The following is a 23,270-nucleotide window of genomic DNA, read 5'->3' on the forward strand; positions in this document are numbered from 1 at the left end:
GGAATGAGACACACATGCCTGAGATGCAGAAGAATCAACTGCACTGTGTGCTGAAGCTTTCCTGGGACCAGCAGTCTTAGAGAATTTGAAATTTTGCAGATAGCCATAGAGTTTGTAGTACTTATCAATGTTATGCCCAGGTTTCTTATAGTATTTGCAAGTGATTGCAGTCCTTTGATTCTCAAAATTCACCCTAGGAGTGTAAGGCTGTTTAGAAGACCTATCATTGAAAGAAGCTGATTCTGAAGAGAAATGAGAACCAATAGACATCTGCCTCTATTTCTCATCACTTAGAAGAATACTGTAGACCGTGTCAATGGAAGGCAGGGGCTTGATCATTAAGATGTTACTTCTGACTTGAACATAAGTATCATTGAGCCCCATGAGAAACTGATAGACCTTTTGTTTTTCTTCAGACCTAAGACTGCCTCCACAGGTGCACTTATCATCAGAACTGGCAGAGAGAGAGGCTAACTCATCCCAAAGTTGTTTGAGTTTGTTGAAGTAGGAAGGAATATCAAGGTCACCTTGAGTAATATGAGCCACCTCTTTTTTTAACTCAAAGACCCTGGCTTCATCAGCTTTGCCATATCTGGTCTCAAGTTCCTTCCAAATACCCTTTGTAAACTCAGAATACACAAAAGTACGATGAATTTCCTTGGTCACAGAGTTGGCCAACCACGCAACAACCAAATTATTGCATCTCACCATTGGCGAAGAAGAGGAGACCCTTCTGGAGGTCTCTCAGAGGTCCCATGAATAAATTCCAGCTTGTTCATAATGGATAAAGCCACTAAAATGGATCTTCGCCCACTTCCATTAAAAGGCTCAGTGACCAAAGAAGACCCTAGGAGGTCAGAAGGATGGACATATAGAGGGTGGCATGGGTGCGTATAATCATCAGGATGAAAAGGAAGACGACTAGTAGGGGCATGTTCAGAATTATCCACAGAAGTAGAGGAAGAAGTACCCGACGAGATAGCCATCAGACAGAATCTCTTAGCAATGAGCAGACTAAAATATAGATTTCTAGACAATTTCGATAAACCCTAAGGCATGCAGACTGAGATGAAAAATATTAAGCAAAGGAAAGAATATACCACAATTCTTCGCAACCGGAGGAATACAGCCTTGAAATGAGAAGAATTTTACCCAGCTATGTTCCGAAAATCCAGAAAAAAAACACGACTTCGACATTAGGCACTGTTGAATGCTGAGATATGTCGTTGCAACCGAAAATTAGGACCTCAAATACCATCCGGAGAGAAATAAACCAAATTGAACAACAAAGCTCGAAGAATCTCATAAAAAACAAGAAAACTGACGAGATGAAGAAAAATCTCCGATTAAGCGAAAATTCCTGTGATACTCTTCTAGGGTAACATCGGACAATAGAGGACGGCCGGATCTACGAGATTCCGGGCTCTGATACCATATTAACAGCGTAAATAGGATGAAATCGATGTAAGATTGTGCTAGGGTTTACTATGATTAAGAGAGAGAAAAGGGAACCTCTTTCATCTGTCCAAAATGGAAAAGATATTCACAAATCAGTGTATCAGACCTCTTTGGTCTGCCTATATGGGACCCGGCCCACTATACACAACTAAAGGAAAATGAAGTAAAAATAATTACAACTTATGTGGGCCTGGCCCAATACAAAATAAAAACTAGTATAACTAATCTAACTAATCTGGACTAGGAGCAATATTCCCAACAAAAGGAGGTTTAACTCAATTACTTTCGTTGAAAACTTATACTGTTCAAATAGTATTAAGACGAGTAATTTTTTTATATATACAAATTGTTGAATCATTTGACATAAGGGAAGCTTCCACTGCAATGGTAAAGGTAGTTCAAACATTGTCATAAGTCGTCTGATTTGAATTTCAGGTGTGACATTCTTGTATTTTTCTGAATCAGCTCGTCAGAATTTCTGGTTTTTTCTGTAGGTTATATGTAAAGTTAGTTAGTGTACCTAAACATGATTGGAGTAGCTTGGAGGTTGTCCTCCCTGTGTTCTTAAAGGCATAACTTTAGACATTTAAAGAGTGCCTTATAAATTGCCAAGTTTCAAATACTAGTAGATGTTGTTCATAATTAGATTGTGAATTTTGTCATTAAGGGTGTGTTTGGTATAACGAAAAATGTTTTCCGTGGAAAATGTTTTTTTGAAAAATAAGTAGTAATTTTATTCATTTTCCGGTATTTGGTATACAAATTAAGGAAAATAACTTCTCAAGAGTATTCATAAATAATTTAGATACAATAAACATGAAGTCATACACTTTCGAACCAACAACCTTCCGAACCCACAAATTTCACAAACTTCTGAACCGCTAAACTTTCGAAACCGCGAACTTTCGAACCCGTAAACTTTATAATTTCTAAACCCGTAAACTTCCAAACACTTAGACCTCCGAACGCGCGAAAATATTTTCCTTCGTACCAAACACACCCTAAGTTCCTATCACAAAAAAAAAAAAAGGTTGTCATTAAGAATGATATTCTGGTGAGCTTGCTCACAACGCCGATCCCAGGCCCGAATAAAGGAGGAGAAGGGGTATTATTACGTTTAACCCGCGCCAGAAACTATTTACATTTGGTAACCGAAAAAATGCGTAAAATTTGTATATAACGTACAATATATATATACAAATTTTATGTATTTTTCGGTTATTATTTTACAGCAGCTATACAGTGTCATTTTCTGTTAGATTGGCAACCAACGTAAAACATCCCAATTCATAATGAATATCCAACCCAAACTTGTTTGGGGTTGGTTGTTGTCGTCGTCATTAAGAATGATATTATGTAGGTTACTTATCAGAGTGTTATCTTAGAGTTAACGATCCCCATTTCCCACTACCCAGAAAGATTCTTACTCAAGAGTTGTAGTTCCTTAATTAGCCTTTTTATCCCAAAAAAAAGTTCCTTAAAATAGTCCAGGACTAAAAGGAAAAAAAAAAGGAATATTTTCAAATTTCTTTAATATATAACAGAAATATCCACCATTAATAGAAAGGTTCGGAGGTCAAATATTAAGGTTGTAGGTTAGGGGATAGTCGAGCGTTTTTCGTTGTACCGGCTAGTCTGATCGTATTTTGTCCAGGTCTATTAGCTATTTTTTATTTTTATTGTCATTATTAATGCCCTTCCATTTATTTGTTGTCTCTTACGATGCCGATATTATTCTTCTGGTTTCTGTTGTTACAGATCTATTGTCTTTGAGCTGAGGATCTCCTGAAAACAACATCTACCCCTCCGGAGTAGGAGTAAGGTCTGCGTATACTCTGCCCTCCCCAGACCCCACTAGTGGAATTCTACTGGGTTGTTTTTGTTGTTGTATATGACAGAAAGATCCTTGTTCCAAAAGTGAATCAAATAATTAAAATTTCAGAAATGAAAATTGTACTTCTAGCTAGTGCTGTTTGAGGGAAAGGAAGTCGCGACGTGCCATTATTAATTGATTAAAAACTTTAGCAACTATGGTCATATTACCAACAATTGACAACAGTTAGTTTGTTTACTATCAGAGCACTAAACAAGAAAACACTTTAAAAGCAAGGTATTACATTCCTTTTTCCTAATAAATGAACCAAAGAATCAGCCTACCTAATTGATCCTTCAGAAATGGATGCAACTTTGCAAATACCAGATGATGTAGTGAATGGCAAATCCTTATAGCAGGCAACCAACTCCTTATTTGTATGCAGATCCAACTGAACAGTTTCCCAAATCTTTTTCTTATTGTTCAATACATCATCAGGCTCGCCATCAAATCCGGGGAATGTGATTCGTTCCCCAATTGCAGCATCTTTAGGCGGCTCAACTAATTCAACCTGACGTTGCATCAAAATCAGTATAAATGATCAATTTTTCCATCCTAATAAAACCCGATGAAACATATAATATGGGCGAGTGGACAAGTACACAGTAGATGTCAGTCGTATAAAACCTGTTCCTCAATACTATTGAGGAATACTATCACAAATATATTTGCTACTTATATACCAGTTGTGGAACACTTTTCGATGTTTCTACCTAGTGAAATAAAACAAAGAAAGAAAGTAGACGTCCTTAGCTTCTTTTTCCTTTCTCCCTTCCAACATTCGGAAGAATTCCTTTCCAAGTTTTGCTCTTGCTTGCTTAACTCGACTTTTCCATTTGAACAATCTTGTGTGTTAGCCAGTAGAGATGCTCCATTTTAAAGAATGCATGCCTCCATAAATTAATTTCTTTTATGGAGTAATTCATTGATCTCCATAAACTTAGTAACTTGTCATATTTCTATTTCAGTATTAAGCAAGTAAAATGTATTTAAACAGAAGCACAAACATATTAAAGGTACATAGCAATTGTCCCCAGATAACATGGACAGGGAGATAAGCACAGATCACTGTTTACCTTAGTGTGATCGCTATTAGAAGCAGCAAGAACCATTGCCTGGGACTTTATCCCCCTCATGCTAACTGGTTTTAGGTTGCATAGAATGCAGACCTTCCGATTCTGAAAAGGAAACGTCACTGAGAATAAATTCACCAGCTCATTTTATATTTGATACTTGCAAAAGGTGGAGAAGCCAAACCTGCATCTCCTCAAGTGGAATATAGTTTACAAGGCCACTAACAACAGTTCTGGGCAGAGCTTCACCAACATCAATCTCTTCCACATACAATGAATCAGCATTAGGATGTTTTTGTGCCTTCGTTATGAGACCAACGCGAATGTCAAGTCTACTAATGGAAATTTCTCCTTCGTCAGTGGCTGGGGCCTTAGATTTGGTTTCAGAAGATTTTTTTGCACGTTCCTTCTTATTACCATCTGATACACAAAATAGAAAAATCAAAGTAAGCCATAATCAATATGATTCTCATGCAAGAATAGAACTAAACAGCAGCCATCAACCATGGTGGACTTGAGGTAGAACTTGGATGGGAATCTGACAGGATCCCAAGGCAGATGCATAAGCATAGATGATTTACTTGTCTCTTTAGAGAGCAAAAGGTATCTGTATGTATTCTTGAAAGCTTAAGTCTTTGGAACCAACCAGAAATCTTCAGAGACAATGAGGAGTTAGAGGTCTGGTATTAAGAAAACAAGAGGATCAAAAGAGAGGTGGTCAATAGGCACAGTCGAGAAGTGCCTCGAGGAGGATCAAAGCAAGTGCTAACAAATTTATGCCTAAAGAAACTACAAGGCTCCTTAAACTCTTCATACCCCTGTCATAGAAATAAATAAACTCATCACAGCAAGTAAAAACAAATGGAAAACGAAAAAATTTCAACCTGATATTTTTGTTTTGTTCAGTTGTTCAGCCATTTTTTTGGTATCAGTTTCTGCCTTCAGAGCCCTATCTGCCCTATCTGCCTGACTTCCTGCAAACTTCTCTCTGTAGAATTCAACTTCTTCATCTTTCTGTATATTATCATCAACAACAATTATAAACCAGCCAACAAATGAAAGAATGAATAAACATGCAGTAAAAAAAGACCGAAATGCATTACCAGCTCCTTGAACAATGGTGCTGGTGTTCCAATTTTGTGACCTGCAGGTATAATGTTCCATGGTCTTTTGCTATTGGCAACGTCACCTTTTTCATCAGCCAGTGAAAGTTGCATTTCAGGAGGCAAGTTGAGCTGCTTAAGCACCTGTGAATCAAGAGGGAAAAGCATCAAACACCTAAGCACAGACAGATGGTATCAACACAAAGTTCAAGTTTGCAATGATGGCAACAGAAACACTACCTCACGTGAAAAAGATGGCATAAATGGCTCTAAAAGACATGCCAGAAGATAGACTAGACCACAAGCAGTTCTCATCACTATGGAACACGAACGCCTATCTTCCTTGTAAAGTTTCCAAAACTGACTCTCCTACAGAAAGAAATACAATGTGATGAGCCTCAACAATTTGAGATCAGAAACCATAAGAATACCCATAGGTCATTACCTTTGTCACATGAAAAGTTCAAAATTTCAGCTAGTTAATTTTTTTTTTTTTTTTGCTCGATAATTCAGCTAGTTAATCTAAAATGAGAGTCACATCGCATAGCAGTTATAGATCAAAAACCCAGATAGCTAAGTATTTGACAGGATTACCTGCAGATAACCGTTTCCTTCACCAGAAACAGACATCGCAACCTTCAAGCCTTGCTTTAATTTAACCTAGACGAATTGCAACAGATACGGGTTATCAAACATTGGAAATAAGAGCACCAATCAAAATAGAATAAGATGCAAGAAAATGTGTCACCCGTGGCGGATGAGTCACTTTATTATCGTGGCTTCATTTTTCTTTACTTATAAAATAAGATCACATGACTTCTAGTTCACTACAACTGAGAGAACCCGTGGCGGATGAGTCACCTTCTCCATGGCTTCTATATACTGCTCCACGTAATTTCCAACTTTTTCACCCAATGCCTTTGTCAAGGGATGTGATTCCGCTCCTTCAACATCGGGAATAATGGAACCATAACCTGAAGCTGTATGAGGGCATTGTCAATAAAGATCTGATAGATATGAGGGAAAAGGGGATAAGACTTTTCCCCGGGTAAATATGAAGGAATCTAGACAATTAGCAAAATTACTACTTTCACCCAAGCAAGTTACCCAACATCTTTTCCTCTAGAAAAATTTTCTTCCTTCATCTTTTTTTCTGCTTTTTAATCTTATACCCTTTTCTATTAACGTTTTCTGCTTCTAAACTACTAGTATCACAATTCAATGAGGCCAAGTAAGAGACTTTTTTTTTTCAATTGTAAGAAACATAAATAGAGACTTGTAGCAATCAATCAGACAAGCACGGGATACTAACAGCAGAAAAAACATGAACAATGTAGTAAACCACATCATTTCTTAAAACATAAACCGGAGGGATTGTAGCAAAAAAATAGACAACAAAATAAGCTGCCAAAAGTTTTGCAAAACACAAAATACCAACAGAGAAGCAACTTTGACAACTAGAAAATCCATCAACAGGGAACAACTATGTAAATATCTAAAAGAACAGGTCGCTGAAATACCTGAATCTTTTGCGATGAAGCTCAAGACTCTATTGACAAAATTGCCTAAGTTGCTTAGCAACTCACTGTTTAACTTTGCTTGTAGGTCTGCCCATGTAAATAAAGTGTCTGAGACCTAGAATAACCAAAAATATTTAGTGATAGAATGGCATTACAAAACTGGGAAATATTGAACAGCAAAAAACATTGTCAAAGCACCATGGGCCCACCTCTGGCCTGTTTGTCAGCAAGTAATATCTCCATACTTCTACAGGAATATTTGTGTCTTTTGCATCATTACCAAAAACTCCTATACCCTTGCTCTTAGAGAATTTGCCTGATTATGACAACCAAAAAAGAGAAGGAAAAATTTTCAAGTCAGAAAACATGGAATAATGTAATATTAACTAGTATCTCCAAACTAAAGTTTCAAGCAGCAATTACATATTGCAATGCTCAACTAATTTCTAATTAACCTGCTTCATAGTTCAAATATTCTGTTACGCTGATAGTTTTCATAAGCGTCCAGTTTTCACCAGTTCCGAGAAGCGTAGATGGGAATATTACCTGGATATACAAAATACATTACAAACCCCCTAACTTCACAAAATTAGTAGGCTACCAGCAAAGAATTTCAAAGATTTTTAAAACTTACAGTGTGAAAAGGCACATTGTCCTTGCCCATAAACTGATACAGTTCCACATCATCTGGATTCTTCCACCACTTCTCCCACTCGGTTGTGTAGCATGAGGTGATTGAAACATAACCAATAGGAGCATCAAACCACACATAGAAAACCTAATTACCAATCAATGAATATTGTCGTGAAGCTAAGATCTTAGATAACAATTTTTGTGAACTTCAAATAAAATCAACAGAATAGAATTTATAGCCAGATGTGGACTAACAATCACAAAGTTATGAGTTGCAATCAATCGTTTTTAATCAACCAACCTTATCCTTGTATTTTTCATGTGGTACTGGAACCCCCCATTTCAAATCTCTAGTTATACACCTTGGTTTAAGTCCTTCTCTAAGCCACGCATGTGTTGTGTAGATAGCATTCTGACTCCATCCTCCAGCCACTGACATGTTGTTGACATATGCTTCTAATCTATCCTTCAGCAAAGGGAGCTCAAGAAACAAATGGTCTGTATCTCGGATACATGGGGTTTTGCGACAAACCTGTTGAGTAACCAAGCAAAGACTTAAGCAGTTGGTAAATTTACCACATCCATATTTTAAGTCAAATATGAGTCCATAAAACTTTCTAAACATCCTTGTACTCTTAGTCCAATTTATGAATAAGATTATGAGGAACTTTTGTGCTTCCAATCCTTCATACATCAATTCCATTGCAAGAAAATTAATCGTCTGCAAATCATGTGATTCAGCTCAAACAAACGATCAAATATCTTGCTGAAGGAATTTGCGCTCGTTTTCAAGAAACTGATATGTGTTTAATTAAAATGAGAGTATACAACATAAAACCTAGTAAAGAATATGCACCTGCTAAGATGAAAGCATATAAAATTAAACCTAGTAATGAATATGCATCTAACAGAATATGAGACGAAGTGCGAACCTTGCATTTTGGCTCCATTAGTTCTGTGGGATTTAAAAGTTTCCCACACTTTTCACATTGATCTCCTCGTGCAGAATCATAGTTGCAACCTGGTGTTGGACAGTTACCCTCTACAAGTCTATCCGCTAAGAACTTTTTGCAAGTGTCGCAGTAAAGCTGCATAAGAAAATGAACTTCAGCTGGGGAAATGTCAACTACACTACAGCTGTGGTCCGTGCAACTTCAATTAAAGAAGTATTTAAAAGCTTGATGACTTGAAATCATACATATGTTTTTGGTGAATTTCGTTGGATTCAACGACATTTCTTATTGCTTCTTATGTTGGAATGGACTAAATTCTAGTATGTTCACGTGTACGGTAGGAAACCAACAAAGCTAATGCTAAACGCGTAGCAATAGAAGCACACAACAGTTGCAAAAGCTAATTTCCAGGGAAATAATCCATACTACAATCCGGTACCTGTTGCATTGTATTCTCAGAAAGCCAATTATTCTCAAAGAGCTTCTTGAAAATTGCTTGACAAACTTCTGTCTGCTGTGGCATTGATGTGCGTCCAAATTCATCAAAGCTTATGTCAAACCATTTATAGACTTCTTTATGAATAGCATGATATCTGCAAAGCCAATAAGAGGAGAAAGGAATTGTGAAATGGGGTTGTGTTCATGTTGACTCCCTCTGGTTAAAAATTACATCTCTCACAACCGAATAAAGTAAAAGGATGAATTACAAGGACTCAGAAGAAAGCAAACTTTAATTTTCAAAAGGAAAACCAAGTATATGAATGCTAAATTTTATTCTTCAACTCCTTTCCTGGAGGTGTCTTAACAATGATGTTTTAGCCACCTCTTTTGGAGCTCTTGGAATAATCATGTGAAAAAGTCTACAGAAATTCATTTAACTGCTATTTTTGTTATATAAACCTGCAAATTTCATACTGGTACATCATTTGCTGTTGTCTGGACTTCAATTGAATTAAAATATCTTAGCTCTGTCAATATAACACTTCCATAAACATAAGAAAAAGGATAACTTGGAAGCTTAAAAACCTAACGAGACTTAAAATTAATTTCCTTGGTCAGTTGGTCCAAAACATGATATATGAATTGGGAAACTTGGCCAATTATTTAATATGTTACCTGCAGTGTACTTAACTTCACAAAGACACAAAGACCACCGTGTTCAACATATTTCTTGAGAGAAAAACTCGATATTTTTAATAGAAGAGCCATTTGTTCGTCTAATGTCCCTAGGTAAACGTAATATGCTTGACAAGAACCTCATCTCTGTCAAAGTAAATGTAACAGCCCACGAGCCGCTAGGGGTTCGCTGTGAAACTTTCCTTGGGCAAATTATACATGGGAATTGGGGGAGAAAGTTAGGGGTCATATAAGAACGAGATAAGGATTCATCTGTTGAGGTGTCTTTTGGGTTAAAGCCCAAAGGGACAAAACCGTGAGGTCCAAATACCTTGAGTTTGTAGTCTAAGTTGCCCCGACACGGCAGTTTAGGTGCCGCATCCGTGTCGATACAACACTAGTATAGGTGTGGGTGTAGGATCCATACCGGATCTAGTTAAACGATTTTGGGTACTTTGACCACGACGGACGGAAAAATTAGAGACGAGATACAATTTGATCTCCGAAATCAAAACCAAAACTTGGGTAAATTTGAAGAAAATAGCATAATTTATCCGGGAAATCAATCCTTCACTTACCTAGAACTTGAGAATAAAAAGAAAATCCACAGTTTACAAGCTATATGTAAATATTCCACAAAATTTCTTATAATTTAGAGATATTTTTATATTTTATTTCTTGAATTATTTTTAGCCGGATCCCCGCACCCGTATCGGTACTAGGATCCGTATCTTCAAATCCTAGAATTTACATCTTGAAGGATCCGACCTTTAGATCCGCACCCATATCGGACACTCGCACCCGTGTCCGAGCAACTCAGGTTGTAGCTCACTAAAGGAGCAACTCTATCATTGCTCCAATGCTCACCCTCGCAAAGTAAAAGCACATACTAGAGCTAATTTTCAACAATCGACTAATCACTACAAAAAAAAAATCTAATTTTTACCATAAAAACATGATAAACCCAAGAACCTAATGCCTATTACTAAATTGAAATCTGTAAGTAAAAGATACTTGCAACAATTGACTACTAAATTAGTAATAAAAATCTAATCTTTACCGGTAAAACAAGAGAAGCCTAACAAAATTTCACACCTATTAGTACTTTATGCCTTCCCCAACACCTATCTCACCCACTGAATTTCCTCAATTGCAACAAAAGTATTATTTGGGGGGAAAGGCCATTTCATCTGTCAGTACGACAAAAAATGTTTTCGTCCATGAAGTCATTTTAGTTGTGGAAAATATTTTCCACCGAAATCACTTCATTCGAGTTTCAGCCGGAAATCATTTTCCGTTCCAAATATCCCAAATTCTTACTCTTGCAGCTTACTTATATTAACATTTAGACATTAGTAATCTTTTCTTTTCATAACCGCCAGCTTGTGCGCACTAATTCCACAGAATGCCTGCTCCCACCAACAACAGGTAGCGAGTAACTCTATCCACCAAGACATTATTAATTTATACCAATCTACCTTATTAATTTATTATTAACATTTAATAGTCAAAATATCATAAAGCATTTTAAATTCTTCTCTTTACACCAAAGGCACCTAAAATCCATACAAAAAAAGGCAAATGCAAAATAAATTTTGCTTACTTGTCACAAATTTGCTTAGGAGTACAATTTTCCTCCAAAGCTTTAGTTTCAGTAGCAGTCCCATACTCATCTGTACCACACATGTATATTGCATTGTACCCTCTAAGTCTACAGTATCTCGCAAACACGTCAGCACTCAATACACCTACAAATTCCACCCAAAAAAAATCAATTTTTCCAAATCCAAAAATAAAAAAAATAAAAAGCTATAATTAAATAAATAAAGTTGTACGTACATCCAATAATATTGCCAAGGTGAGGAACGTTGTTTACATAAGGCAAAGCACTAGTAATTAGGATGTTTCGTTTGCCTGGGATTGGGAGTTTCGGAATTGTTTTGCAATTTTCGCCCATTTTTTTGAGAGATCTGCTAGGGTTTAAAAGAGGTTTTTTTTGGCTATAATTGAAATTCAGCAGATGAAGAAGACGAAGAATAGAGAATGCTACTGTTTAAGGTAAAAGAGGCGTTATAATTTATAGACTGAATAAATTAACGGAATGAGGTTCTCTTTGGCAAGTGGTTTTTATGGGAAGAATATTCAGAATATAAATACTTAAGGATATTTTCACTTTTATCCCTCAAATATTGATAAATTTTAATTTTGGTCCTTATGATATTTGGATAAGCACATTTAATCTTTAATTAATTAAATTGTACAGTTTTAATCCCTCTATTTGTGAATCTTCACGAATTTGACCGGATTATGTACCATTATATCATTAGTATTTGCTTGACTTGGTTTTGTTTGTGATCGATTTCATTGATTTAGTAATTAAAAGAGATCTTTATGAACCTAATTCGTCCCTTAGGCATTTAAGGGGATAAGTTAGTTAAACGACATGTCACCTATTTTAGGAATAAATTGGGTTATTGTTGGGTTATTGTACAGCAATCATATTGGACTAACTGTAAAGTTGTTTCTGTATGACCTATATAGATAACAGATTTGAGCCGTAAAAAATAGTCACTAATGCTTGTATTAGGATAGACGGTCTACATCACACTCCTTGGGATACGACTAGTGGCGTAGATAGAAATTTTTGTAAGCGATGTCAATATTTGAAGAAGTGAACAAATAAATAAATCACTATAACTACAAACGATGTTATTTTTTATATCTACGCCAAATGCTTTTATTTTTCTTATGATCTATACATACATATTTACGGAAATTTTTGACGAAGTGTACCACCATGTGAGATAAGGTGCCTACGTCTGTATCATGCATGAACACAAAATACTTCGTCAGTGGCGGATCTAGGATTTTTAAATCATGGGTGCTTAACTAGGGGTGTTCGTCGGTCGGTATGGTACGGTATTTAGATATTTCGGTTCGGTATTTTCGGTATTCGGTTTCTTAAAATCCTATACCAATACCGTACCTAATTAAATTCGGTATGGTTCAGTTTTTCTCCTTTCGGTTTCGGTTTATTCAGTTTGAATACTAACTAGTGCACAGAGCCATAGACTCTAATATTCTTAATTAAAGTACTTAAAAATACAAAACTGGAAATGTTTGTTGACAAAAATTTTGTCCAAAACTAGCAAATATCGACCCAAATAGAGAAAATTGTACATAAAAGAATATTTGTTCATTAGAAATGTCTTGTTATTTGTTTAGAGTTAATTGATGAACTTAGAGAATAAAGGAAAGTAAAATTTTAGATTTTTTTATATTTATGTTATAATTGATAATATGTGTTTTGTGTAATCTAATATATATATTTCGGTAAGGTATCGGTATTTCGGTATTTTATTTTAAAATACCAAATACCATACTTAATATCAATTTTTTTTTAAAACTTAAACCAAATACCAAAATACCGTATACCAAATACCAAAGTTTTTGGTTTTGGTATGGTAATTCAATATTTATCAAATTATGCACAGCCATATACTTAGCTATTTTTCATCTTAAAATTGCTACTAAGACTGAGTGCTCAGTTAATATATTTGTATTAATTTTTTAGTTTTAACAATAAATAATAGTGTTTGGTTCCATAACATGTACTTCATGCACTGCTTTTTTTTTTAATGCTTGAGAGAGTGAATTAAGAAAGGATTAGTAGGAATCCGAAGATTCTATTAGTTACATTAGATCCCAAAATTGATATAGCTAATAAATTCAAGTGAATTTAAAAGAAACAATAGAATTGATTAGTTAACAATGGCGAAATCATTAGCTTAAGTGGATTTTTTCATTCCTACACAATATTTGAAACTTTATTATCCTTAATGTCCATGTTTAGTTAATTACCCGGCATAAATAAGTTTTGTTTACAAAATATATACAATTCACCTTAAAAGGCTCGCAATCCATTATTTGTGCCTTAAATCAAGGAATATAGTTACATCATTTTCCTTTTTTCTCTCCTCTTTCCCCTTTTCTCTCCTGATCTTCCACCCATACTCCAAATCTTTTTGTTTCGTCTTTTCGTTCATACGTGTAATGAACCCTCTATTCAAATTACCCTACGGCGAAAACTCCTCTTTTTGTGGAAAAAAGAAATTGTGGACGTACCCACAAACAAAACAATCATGAGAAAGAACGTGTACTTTAGTTCCTCTTTCATATTTAACCGCCCTCAGTCATCATTTATTTCATCAATTATAACTCTCCATTTCCAGCTTGGAAATTCACCAGCTTGCAAAAGGATTCATCGATTCCCAGTCCAAGTTTCCTCCAGAAGTAGAATCAGATTTATCAGTAAGCATATTTAGTACTTACTGACGAAGATTCAGAAGAAATGGATACTTTTTGCTGGGGAATATGCAAGCACAACAGTATAACAAAGCTCTCATTTCCTCAGGACAGAGTTTTGAAAGTTGTTCATAATTCAGCAAAGATGATTATATACAACTACAATATCATATCACTTAAATATAATTTTTATACAATATGTCTTTTGTATATTTTATATTTGATTTATACACAGTAAAAATAAATTTCATACAACTAATTATATATTATACAATTTATCTACAACTTATCTATAACTTTCACACATTATTTCTATCCAGTTAAATACAACTGCAATAACATACAACTGAAATATATCTATATTTAAATAAAAAATATATATATAAATAACAGAATATAATTTTTCTACAATTTTACTATAATTTTACTACAATTTCATAAGTATAATGTATGCCATGTCTTCTTCTTCTTCTTCTTCTTCTTCTTCTTCTTCTTCTATCAAGTCTAATCTTCACTAAAATACCCTCAAAATTGAGATATAAACTCCAAACCATATTCCCAATTGTTTGTAACAACACCCAATCCAAACAAATAATGCTTTTTAAAAACCCAAATTCGAATTCAAAAGTTTTTTAATGGTTGTCAATGGTGGAATTGCTGCTCTCTTTTCCTTTGCTTTACATTAGTGAAATTAGAGATTGAGAGATAGAGAGAGACATAGAGAGAATTCCAATTCTTTGCAACAACACCCAAATTAAACAAATAATATTTTTTGAAAACCCAAATTCGAATTCAAAGCTTCAAAGTTTTTTAATGGTTCTCAATGGTGTAATTGCTGCTCTCTTGTGCAAGATACGTGGGGGAAGGGGGTGGGATGTGAAAAGAGAAATATGGGGGGAATGAGATACAGAGAAAGAAATGTGGGGGCAGTGGGAGTGATTGTAGTAATTAATTAATTATTCTTAAATCCTAAAAATGTACATAATTGGTAATTTTGTATATAGGAGGTAATTAAAGTGAAACTTGAATACGGGGGGTAATAAAGTTTCTAATAGTATATAGGTATATAAAAATCTCTTAGCTAAATTGTCTTTCATACATAGTAGTAGTAATTCTTTTCAGCATGTATTTTTTCCGAAACTTTTTTTTTTTGTTGCTAAATTTACAACCTTCTTTATTTTATTTTAATTTTTTGGGGGGTGGGGTGGGGGGGGGGGGGTTAGATAAGAGAAGAAGAGGCTAAGAGTAAAATGCGGAGAGATGTTTGTTAAAAAATGATAAGAAACTTTGAAACCACTGAAAATCAAGAACAAAATTTTAGGAATATCAAGAATGCACTGTTTTTCCTTTTCCAACTTTACCATATCTCATTGGTAAAAACTAAAATAGTGCATTCTACTAACGATTCTTTTATGTTTCTCATAATTCATTGCATGAAAAGCCATGAAGATATCAATACAGACCTTTCTTGGCACTAATTTTCCAAGAATCATAGCATACAAGAAAAAATAAAAAAGCAAAATATTTGCGATGGCGACTTCTTCGAATCCAAGAAAAGCAGATTCCTCGAACCGACCACCTCAGGCGGTCAAATTCTCACGGCGCACGTCCAGTGGACGCATCGTGAGCTTATCCCGGGACGATGATCTAGACGTCCCGGGCGATAGTCAAAATGATTTTATTAACTATACAGTCATGATGCCACCAACCCCGGATAATCAACCAGGGGCTGATGCAAATGGTGACAAGCCAGATGGTCCTGGACCATATGGCTCGTCGAGATTCAGGACCGAGTCCCAAAGGCGAATGGGTAGTCGTGGAGGCGAAGATGATGATGGTGGTTTTGGTGGTGGTGCGCGTGATGGAAATGCATCGGGTTTTGATCGTAGGATGTCTGTACTAAAATCGAATAATAAATCGATGTTACTTAGGAGCCAAACTCAAGATTTTGATCATAATCGTTGGCTTTTCGAAACTAAAGGAAAATATGGTATTGGAAATGCATTTTGGCAACAAGATGAAGGATCATATGATCATGATACTGGAATGAGTATGTCTGATTTTATGGACAAACCATGGAAACCTCTTACAAGAAAAAGCAAAGTCCCTCCTGAGATTATTAGCCCCTACAGGTTTGAATCTTATATTTGTTAACAAAAGAAATTTATATAAATTGTGATTCATGGTAATAATCTATGTAGTGTGAACTCTCTAAAATAGTTGGTGCATCCGTGTCGGATCCTTCGAAAATATACTATTTTTGGAGGATGCGACTCGCACCCATCCACGTTTTCGGAAAGTTCGAACAACATAGGTAATAATCATAAAATGAAGAAGTTATTATTATTTCGCTCAAAAAACGTATACATGCATGAGAGTATTTTTGAAGAATTAACCTAAACAGCAGCCCACCACTTAAACTAAAAATAGTCGGCGGGTATAATATATGGTTCATGCGTAACATGTGTGAAAGGGAGCCTTGGCGTAACTGATAAAGTTGCTACCATGTGATCAGGAGGTCACGAGTTTCAATCGTGGAAACAGCCTCTTGCAGAAATGCAGGGTGAGGCTGTGTACAATAGACTCTTGTGGCCTGGCCCTTTCCCGTACGTCGCGCATAGCGGGACCCTTGTGAGGGGAGCCTTGGCGTAACTGATAAAGTTGTTGTCATGTGACCAGGAGGTCACGAGTTCAAGCCGTGTAAATAGCCTCTTGCAGAAATGCACCACAAGCGGGAGCTTAGTGCACCGAGCTGCCCTTTTTATTCAGGTTTTAAGAGTTTCATCTTGTGGTTGTTTTCTGATTTTTTTTTTTTTTCCAATTTCAGGTTACTTATTGTTATCCGGCTAGTGGCATTAATTTGCTTCTTGACATGGCGAGTCCAAAATCCAAATTATGATGCAATGTGGCTATGGGGAATGTCAATAGTATGTGAACTATGGTTTGCATTTTCATGGCTTCTTGATATTCTTCCAAAATTTAACCCCATTAACAGATCTGCTGATTTAGCTGCCCTTAAAGAAAAATTCGAAAGCCCGTCGCCTTCGAATCCTCATGGTAGATCAGATTTACCAGGAGTTGATGTGTTTATTTCTACAGCTGATCCTGATAAAGAACCTCCTCTTGTTACTGCTAATACTATACTTTCAGTTCTTGCTGTTGAATATCCTGTTGAGAAACTATCTCTTTACATTTCTGATGACGGTGGTGCTATCCTTACTTTTGAAGCTATGGCTGAGGCTGTCAACTTTGCTCAGGTTAAATATTTTTGTTCATCTTGTCTCCCTTAAATTATAATAATATCTACTTAGTGATTATTCCGATTGAAGGGAAGCCTTAGAACAACGGTATAGTTGTCTCCATGTGACTATAAGTCACGGATTCGAGCTATCTATGTTATAGGGACTCTCCAAAATGTTGTCGCACCCGTGTCGGATTCTACAAAATATGCTACTTTTGGAGTATCCGACACGCATCCGACGACATTTTCGGAGAGTCCGAGCAACATAGCGAGCCATGGAAGCAGCCATTAATGCTTCCATTAGGTTAGGCTGTCTATATAACACCCCTTGGATGCAGCCCTTTCTCGGACCCTGTGTGAATGCGGGATAATTTGTGCACCGGGCTGTTCTTTTTAGTAATTATTCATACTAGAATTTTGATCAAATCTTAGCTAGTCATGGTAGTACGTTTACTTTAGTTGGGAATTTATTTGTCCGTTAATACGTTTACATTAAGTCCTATGCTTTTAGGAGTTTTTTTGCCATATTAGAGAATCTTATACCAGTAGGAAATATAGAGAACTTCTAGTAATTTTTTGCTTTATTGGATTGAATGTAATACTACTAATGCTTATTTCTGCTGGTTAACTAAAGGTTTGGGTGCCATTTTGTCGAAAACATAACGTTGAGCCAAGAAATCCAGACAGTTACTTCAGTCAGAAGACAGATCCAACGAAAAACAAGAAGCGCCCTGATTTTGTGAAGGATCGACGTTGGATTAAGAGGGAATACGACGAGTTCAAGGTCAGGATCAACGGTTTACCAGAAGTCATACGCAAAAGATGCGAAATGTATAACTCAAAAGAAGAAATGAAGGATAAGGAACTTGCAAAAGAGAATAATGGAGGGGAAGATGTTAAGGTTCAAAAAGCAACTTGGATGGCTGATGGCACACATTGGCCTGGAACTTGGTTTAATCCTATTGCTGATCACTCTAAAGGAGATCATGCTGGAATTTTGCAAGTAACACTAAATATTCTCTGCCTTTATTATCATAAACTTGTTTATTGAAATCTGTGTTTTTCAAGTCATTTTTTTGATATATACAGTCAAATCTCTCTATAACAACCTCGTTTGTTTCGGACATTTTCTGATTGCTATAGCGAAGTTGTTTTATAGAGAACATATGTTATAGCATAACATGAAAAATTAGTTCCAAAAAACGTTAGCATTTATAATGAAGTGTTATTATAGAGGATTGTTGTTACAGAAATCTGGCAGTACAGTCAAACCTCTCTATAACAACCTCGTTCGTTCCGAACATTTTCTGGCTGCTATAGCTACGTGTTGTTATAGAGAAATTTAACCGTACAATCAAACATCTCTATAACTGCCTCTGGCTGCTATAGCGAAGTGTTGTTATAGAGAACAAATGTTATAATATAACATGAAAAGTTGATTGCAAAAAGAAAACTTGGTCGTTATAATGAAGTGGTGCTATAGAGGATTATTGTTATAGAGAAGTTTGACTATATTACTTATCTTCTCCTTGTAGATAATGAGCAAGGTGCCGGAAAATGATCCAATAATGGGAGGTCCCAATGAAAAGCAATTAGATTTCACCGGTATTGACATCCGAATTCCCATGTTTGCGTATGTGTCTCGTGAGAAACGGCCAGGTTATGATCATAATAAGAAGGCAGGAGCGATGAATGCTTTGGTGAGAGCTTCTGCAATTCTTTCAAATGGACCGTTCATTCTCAACTTGGATTGTGATCATTACGTCTATAACTCCATGGCCATTCAAGAGGGTATGTGTTACATGATGGATCGAGGAGGTGATCGTATTTGCTACCTACAATTCCCTCAAAGATTTGAGGGAATCGATCCCTCTGATCGATATGCTAATCATAACACTGTGTTTTTTGATGGTAAGAAATGTGCAATTCTCTAACTATTACGTTGTTTTCGCGATATGTGTAGTAGTAAAAAATCCTCATTTCTCATGACCTTTGTTCTTATTTGATGACAGGAAATATGAGAGCTTTAGATGGTCTACAAGGTCCTGTATACGTCGGGACTGGATGTATGTTCAGGCGCTATGCGCTCTATGGTTTCCACCCGCCACGAGCTAATGAGTACACTGGCTTCCTTGGGAAAAACAAGAAACAAGCAAAAAATGTTGCAATGCCATCAGACTTAGATGATGATTCACAACCTTTAACAGGACATCCTGACTTGAACTTGCCAAAGCAATTTGGAAATTCAACGATGTTTGTTGAGTCAATAGCAGTAGCAGAATTTCAAGGACGGCCTCTAGCCGATCACATTACTGTTAAAAATGGCAGGCCACCTGGCGCCTTGCTCATCCCGCGTCCTCCACTAGATGCACCAACTGTAGCTGAGGCTATTGCAGTCATCTCTTGCTGGTAATAGCAAGAATCTTTATAAGATTTTACTTAATTTCGGATTATTATCAACTTGTTAGCTATTCTATGACTACCTGTTGTTTCTAGGATTATACTGCATTTGTTGTTGTCGTTGTATCAACTTGTTAGCTATTTTTCACTTATTTATGTCTATATGATTCATAGGTTTGAGGACAAAACAGAATGGGGAGATCGAATAGGATGGATTTATGGATCAGTGACAGAGGATGTGGTCACTGGATACAGAATGCACAATCGTGGATGGCGATCTGTCTACTGTATTACAAAACGAGATGCTTTTCGTGGCACTGCACCTATCAACTTGACAGATCGTTTGCACCAGGTGCTTCGTTGGGCAACTGGTTCAGTCGAGATTTTCTACTCTCGCAACAATCCAGCTCTAGCCAGCCCGCGTCTTAAGTTCTTACAACGCATTGCATACTTCAATGTTGGTGTCTACCCTTTCACCTCAATCTTCCTTGTTGTCTACTGTTTCATTCCAGCACTTTGCCTCTTCAGCGGACAATTCATCGTATCAAACTTAAGCGTACCGTTTCTTTCCTACCTGTTACTCATTACCATCACTCTTGTTCTCATATCACTTCTTGAAGTCAAATGGTCTGGTATAGCCCTTGAAGAACTATGGCGAAACGAGCAGTTTTGGCTCATCGGTGGCACGAGTGCACACTTTGCTGCTGTAATTCAGGGACTTTTAAAAGTTGTAGCAGGCGTTGAGATATCGTTTACATTGACATCGAAATCTGCTGGTGATGAGGATGTAGACATATATGCTGATTTACACATAGTGAAATGGACAAGTTTATTTATACTTCCATTGACAATATTGGTGGTGAATATAACTGCAATTGTTATTGGAATGGCAAGGACAGTATACAGTGTCATACCACAATGGAATAGGCTACTTGGTGGTGCATTTTTCAGTTTTTGGGTATTATCTCATTTATATCCATTTGCTAAAGGATTAATGGGAAGAAGAGGAAGAGTGCCAACAATTGTATACATATGGACAGGGCTTATTGCTATTACTGTTTCTTTACTTTGGTTATCTATTTCTCAAGGTAATAATACCGATGGAGGAAACTTTAAGATATAGAACAACAACGACGACTACGACGCCTCAGTCTGAAACAAGTTGGATCGGCGATATGAATCCTGTAGAAACAAGAAGATATACAAAAAGGGGTAACCTTTTTTTATGTAATGGGAAGGTTATGAATTCCATGATTGTAATTGTTTTGCTATTACAGAAAGTTTTAAGTATATGAATTAGATGTAGCTTTGTAGGCCTCCATATTTTGTTAATGTAAAGGAGGAATGTTAATAGCTCAATGGTATTTTATTAATAAAGAATAAGGAGAATTACACATACCTTGCTTACTATTTTAACTTATACAGTCAAACCTCATGATTGTAATTGTTTTGCTGTAAAAATACCTTTCCGATATTTTTTGATTTCTATAGTGAAGTGTTATTATAAAGAAAACTAAAGAAATTTGGCCGTTATAATGAAGTGTTTATATAAAGGATGACTGTGATAGAAATGCTTGACCGTAATACGTACTTTCTTTATGATGTCAAGTTTACAAGTACCTTCAAACTTTCATAATTTGTGTAACAAAACTAAAATTAATGTAATCTACACATGAACAAGTTTGTCCCAGATGTGCTAATTATATATTTCTTCTATTTTCTGCCACAAAACTAAGGGTGGCACGTGGGTCGGTTAGGACCGGGCCTGGCCCAGGACCGCAAGCCCATATGGGCGGTGGGCTTAAACGGTCATAACCGGATAGGACCTGGACCGTGGGGAGGTGGGCTGGGTAGTGGGCCGGTCTTGTGCATTAGGCCCGCGAGACCTGGACCATTTGGGACCGGGGCTGGAAAGTGGGTTGGTTCAAACGGTCCTAACCGGTCCTAAACGGGCCCAGCGGCCCCAAATATTTTTAAAAAAATTGCCCTTTAGGGCATTTAAAAAGTAGTCGTTTGGGCTGCCAAAATAGCCATTTAACCCCCCCTCCCCCCAACTTTGTTTTAAACCATAAACGTTTTATAATTACACTTTTTCCCTATTTTCAACTATAAATATTCCATCACTCTTTCATTTTTCTCACCAAATCATCAATCTCTCTCTAATTTTCTTCTATAATTGATTACTTTATTGTTGCAATTTAGTAAAAATAAGGGAAAATCCAAGAGTGATTGCAAGAATAGTCCTTTTTTGGGCACTATTTTTTAAAAAATAATACTTTTAGTAATTACTAATTTAGCCCTTTGAAAAACTATAAATACACCCCCCTCTTCTTCATTTCTTCACTCATCTCTCATTTCTCAAACTCAAATTCTCAATTCAAGTTAAATCATGTCCCGTATTTCTAGAGTGCGCTCATATATTTGGGGACACTTTGAGGTGGTAGAAGAATATGAAGAAGTTCACAAAGTAAAGTGCAATAACTGTGGTCTAGTCTTAAATCTTCGTCTAAAGTGGGTGGACACATGCTGTTTAAGGAGACATATGAAGAGTTGTCTTGAGCGTCCTCTAGAAATTCGTATTTAAGTTGATTTGAGACAATTTGTGTTATTTTAAAATTATTAGACGTATTTATGCTTAATGCTTTAGTTTGTTAGATTAATTTGAAGTATTATTATGCAATGAAAATTTAGTTTTACTCTTTTTTCGTTAATTTAGTTGTTGTTAAATGTAAACTTTAATTTGTAAGTTTGAAATAAAAAAAGAACTTGCAAATTATAAGTGTAATTTTTTTCCATCTTCATTGTATTCTATTATCTTAAATTCTTAATGAAATATTCAAAATTTCAAATATAAAGATTTTAAAGCCTTTGCATCCTTTTATTCAAACACTCTTTTTATAAGATAGTTTTTTTGTTTTATATTTTTACTTTATATTAATATAAATTGCGATAGTTATACAATTCTATAATATAATTTTACAAGAAATATTTCATGATATGATACACAAGGAGATTGAGGTATACGTGGACGATGTGATCATAAAATCAAAGCATCAGGCCGACCACGTTGGGGATTTGAGGAAATTCTTCTTAAGACTTCGCAGGTACAACCTCAAGCTTAACCCTGCCAAATGCGCATTTGGAGTTCCATCTGGAAAGTTGCTGGGATTCATAGTCAGTCGGCGAGGCATCGAGCTAGACCCGTCAAAAATCAAAGCCATCCAAGAATTGCCACCTCCAAGGAACAAAACTGAAGTAATGAGTTTGTTGGGAAGGTTGAATTACATCAGCAGGTTTATTGCTCAGCTTACGACAACCTGTGAGCCTATTTTCAAATTGTTGAAAAAGGATGCTGCGGTCAAATGGACCGATGAGTGTCAAGAAGCGTTTGATAAGATAAAAGGATACTTGTCGAACCCACCCGTGTTGGTCCCGCCAGAGCCAGAAAGACCTCTGATTCTTTACTTGACGGTCTTGAAAAAATCATTTGGTTGTGTATTGGGGCAACATGACCTCACCAGCAGAAAAGAACAGGCCATCTACTACCTTAGCAAGAAATTCACAGCTAATGAGGTTAAGTATACTCATCTGGAGA

The 23,270-nt window shown here is 36.2% G+C and overlaps 3 protein-coding genes across 3 annotated transcripts; 1 reads left to right on the plus strand and 2 right to left on the minus strand.

Moving 5' to 3' along the window:
* Positions 1 to 276: 276 nt before the first annotated feature.
* On the minus strand, positions 277 to 711 carry LOC107800067 (uncharacterized). Its single transcript, XM_016623211.2, has one exon. The coding sequence runs from the start codon at positions 709 to 711 to the stop codon at positions 277 to 279; it is 435 nt and encodes a 144-aa protein (XP_016478697.2).
* Positions 712 to 3,430: 2,719 nt separating this feature from the next.
* On the minus strand, positions 3,431 to 11,851 carry LOC107800068 (putative methionine--tRNA ligase). Its single transcript, XM_016623212.2, has 17 exons — positions 11,569 to 11,851; positions 11,333 to 11,477; positions 9,053 to 9,206; positions 8,593 to 8,748; positions 7,962 to 8,192; positions 7,662 to 7,805; positions 7,483 to 7,573; positions 7,237 to 7,343; positions 7,028 to 7,142; positions 6,369 to 6,487; positions 6,102 to 6,167; positions 5,748 to 5,876; positions 5,508 to 5,651; positions 5,289 to 5,418; positions 4,589 to 4,824; positions 4,408 to 4,509; positions 3,431 to 3,842 (listed from the first exon to the last, which is right to left on the minus strand). The coding sequence occupies exons 1-17, from the start codon at positions 11,684 to 11,686 to the stop codon at positions 3,612 to 3,614; spliced, it is 2,418 nt and encodes an 805-aa protein (XP_016478698.2). The 5' UTR covers positions 11,687 to 11,851; the 3' UTR covers positions 3,431 to 3,611.
* A 3,496-nt stretch (positions 11,852 to 15,347) lies between these two features.
* LOC107800066 (cellulose synthase-like protein D1) lies at positions 15,348 to 21,063 on the plus strand. Its single transcript, XM_016623209.2, has 6 exons — positions 15,348 to 16,166; positions 16,862 to 17,291; positions 17,910 to 18,278; positions 18,811 to 19,186; positions 19,288 to 19,684; positions 19,850 to 21,063. Exons 1-6 carry the CDS (start codon positions 15,565 to 15,567, stop codon positions 20,796 to 20,798), a joined length of 3,123 nt encoding a protein of 1,040 aa, XP_016478695.2. The 5' UTR covers positions 15,348 to 15,564; the 3' UTR covers positions 20,799 to 21,063.
* Positions 21,064 to 23,270: the final 2,207 nt, after the last annotated feature.

This window comes from Nicotiana tabacum, chromosome 11 (genome assembly GCF_000715075.1).
Source record: "Nicotiana tabacum cultivar K326 chromosome 11, ASM71507v2, whole genome shotgun sequence".
In the NCBI taxonomy this organism is placed as follows: Eukaryota; Viridiplantae; Streptophyta; class Magnoliopsida; order Solanales; family Solanaceae; genus Nicotiana; species Nicotiana tabacum.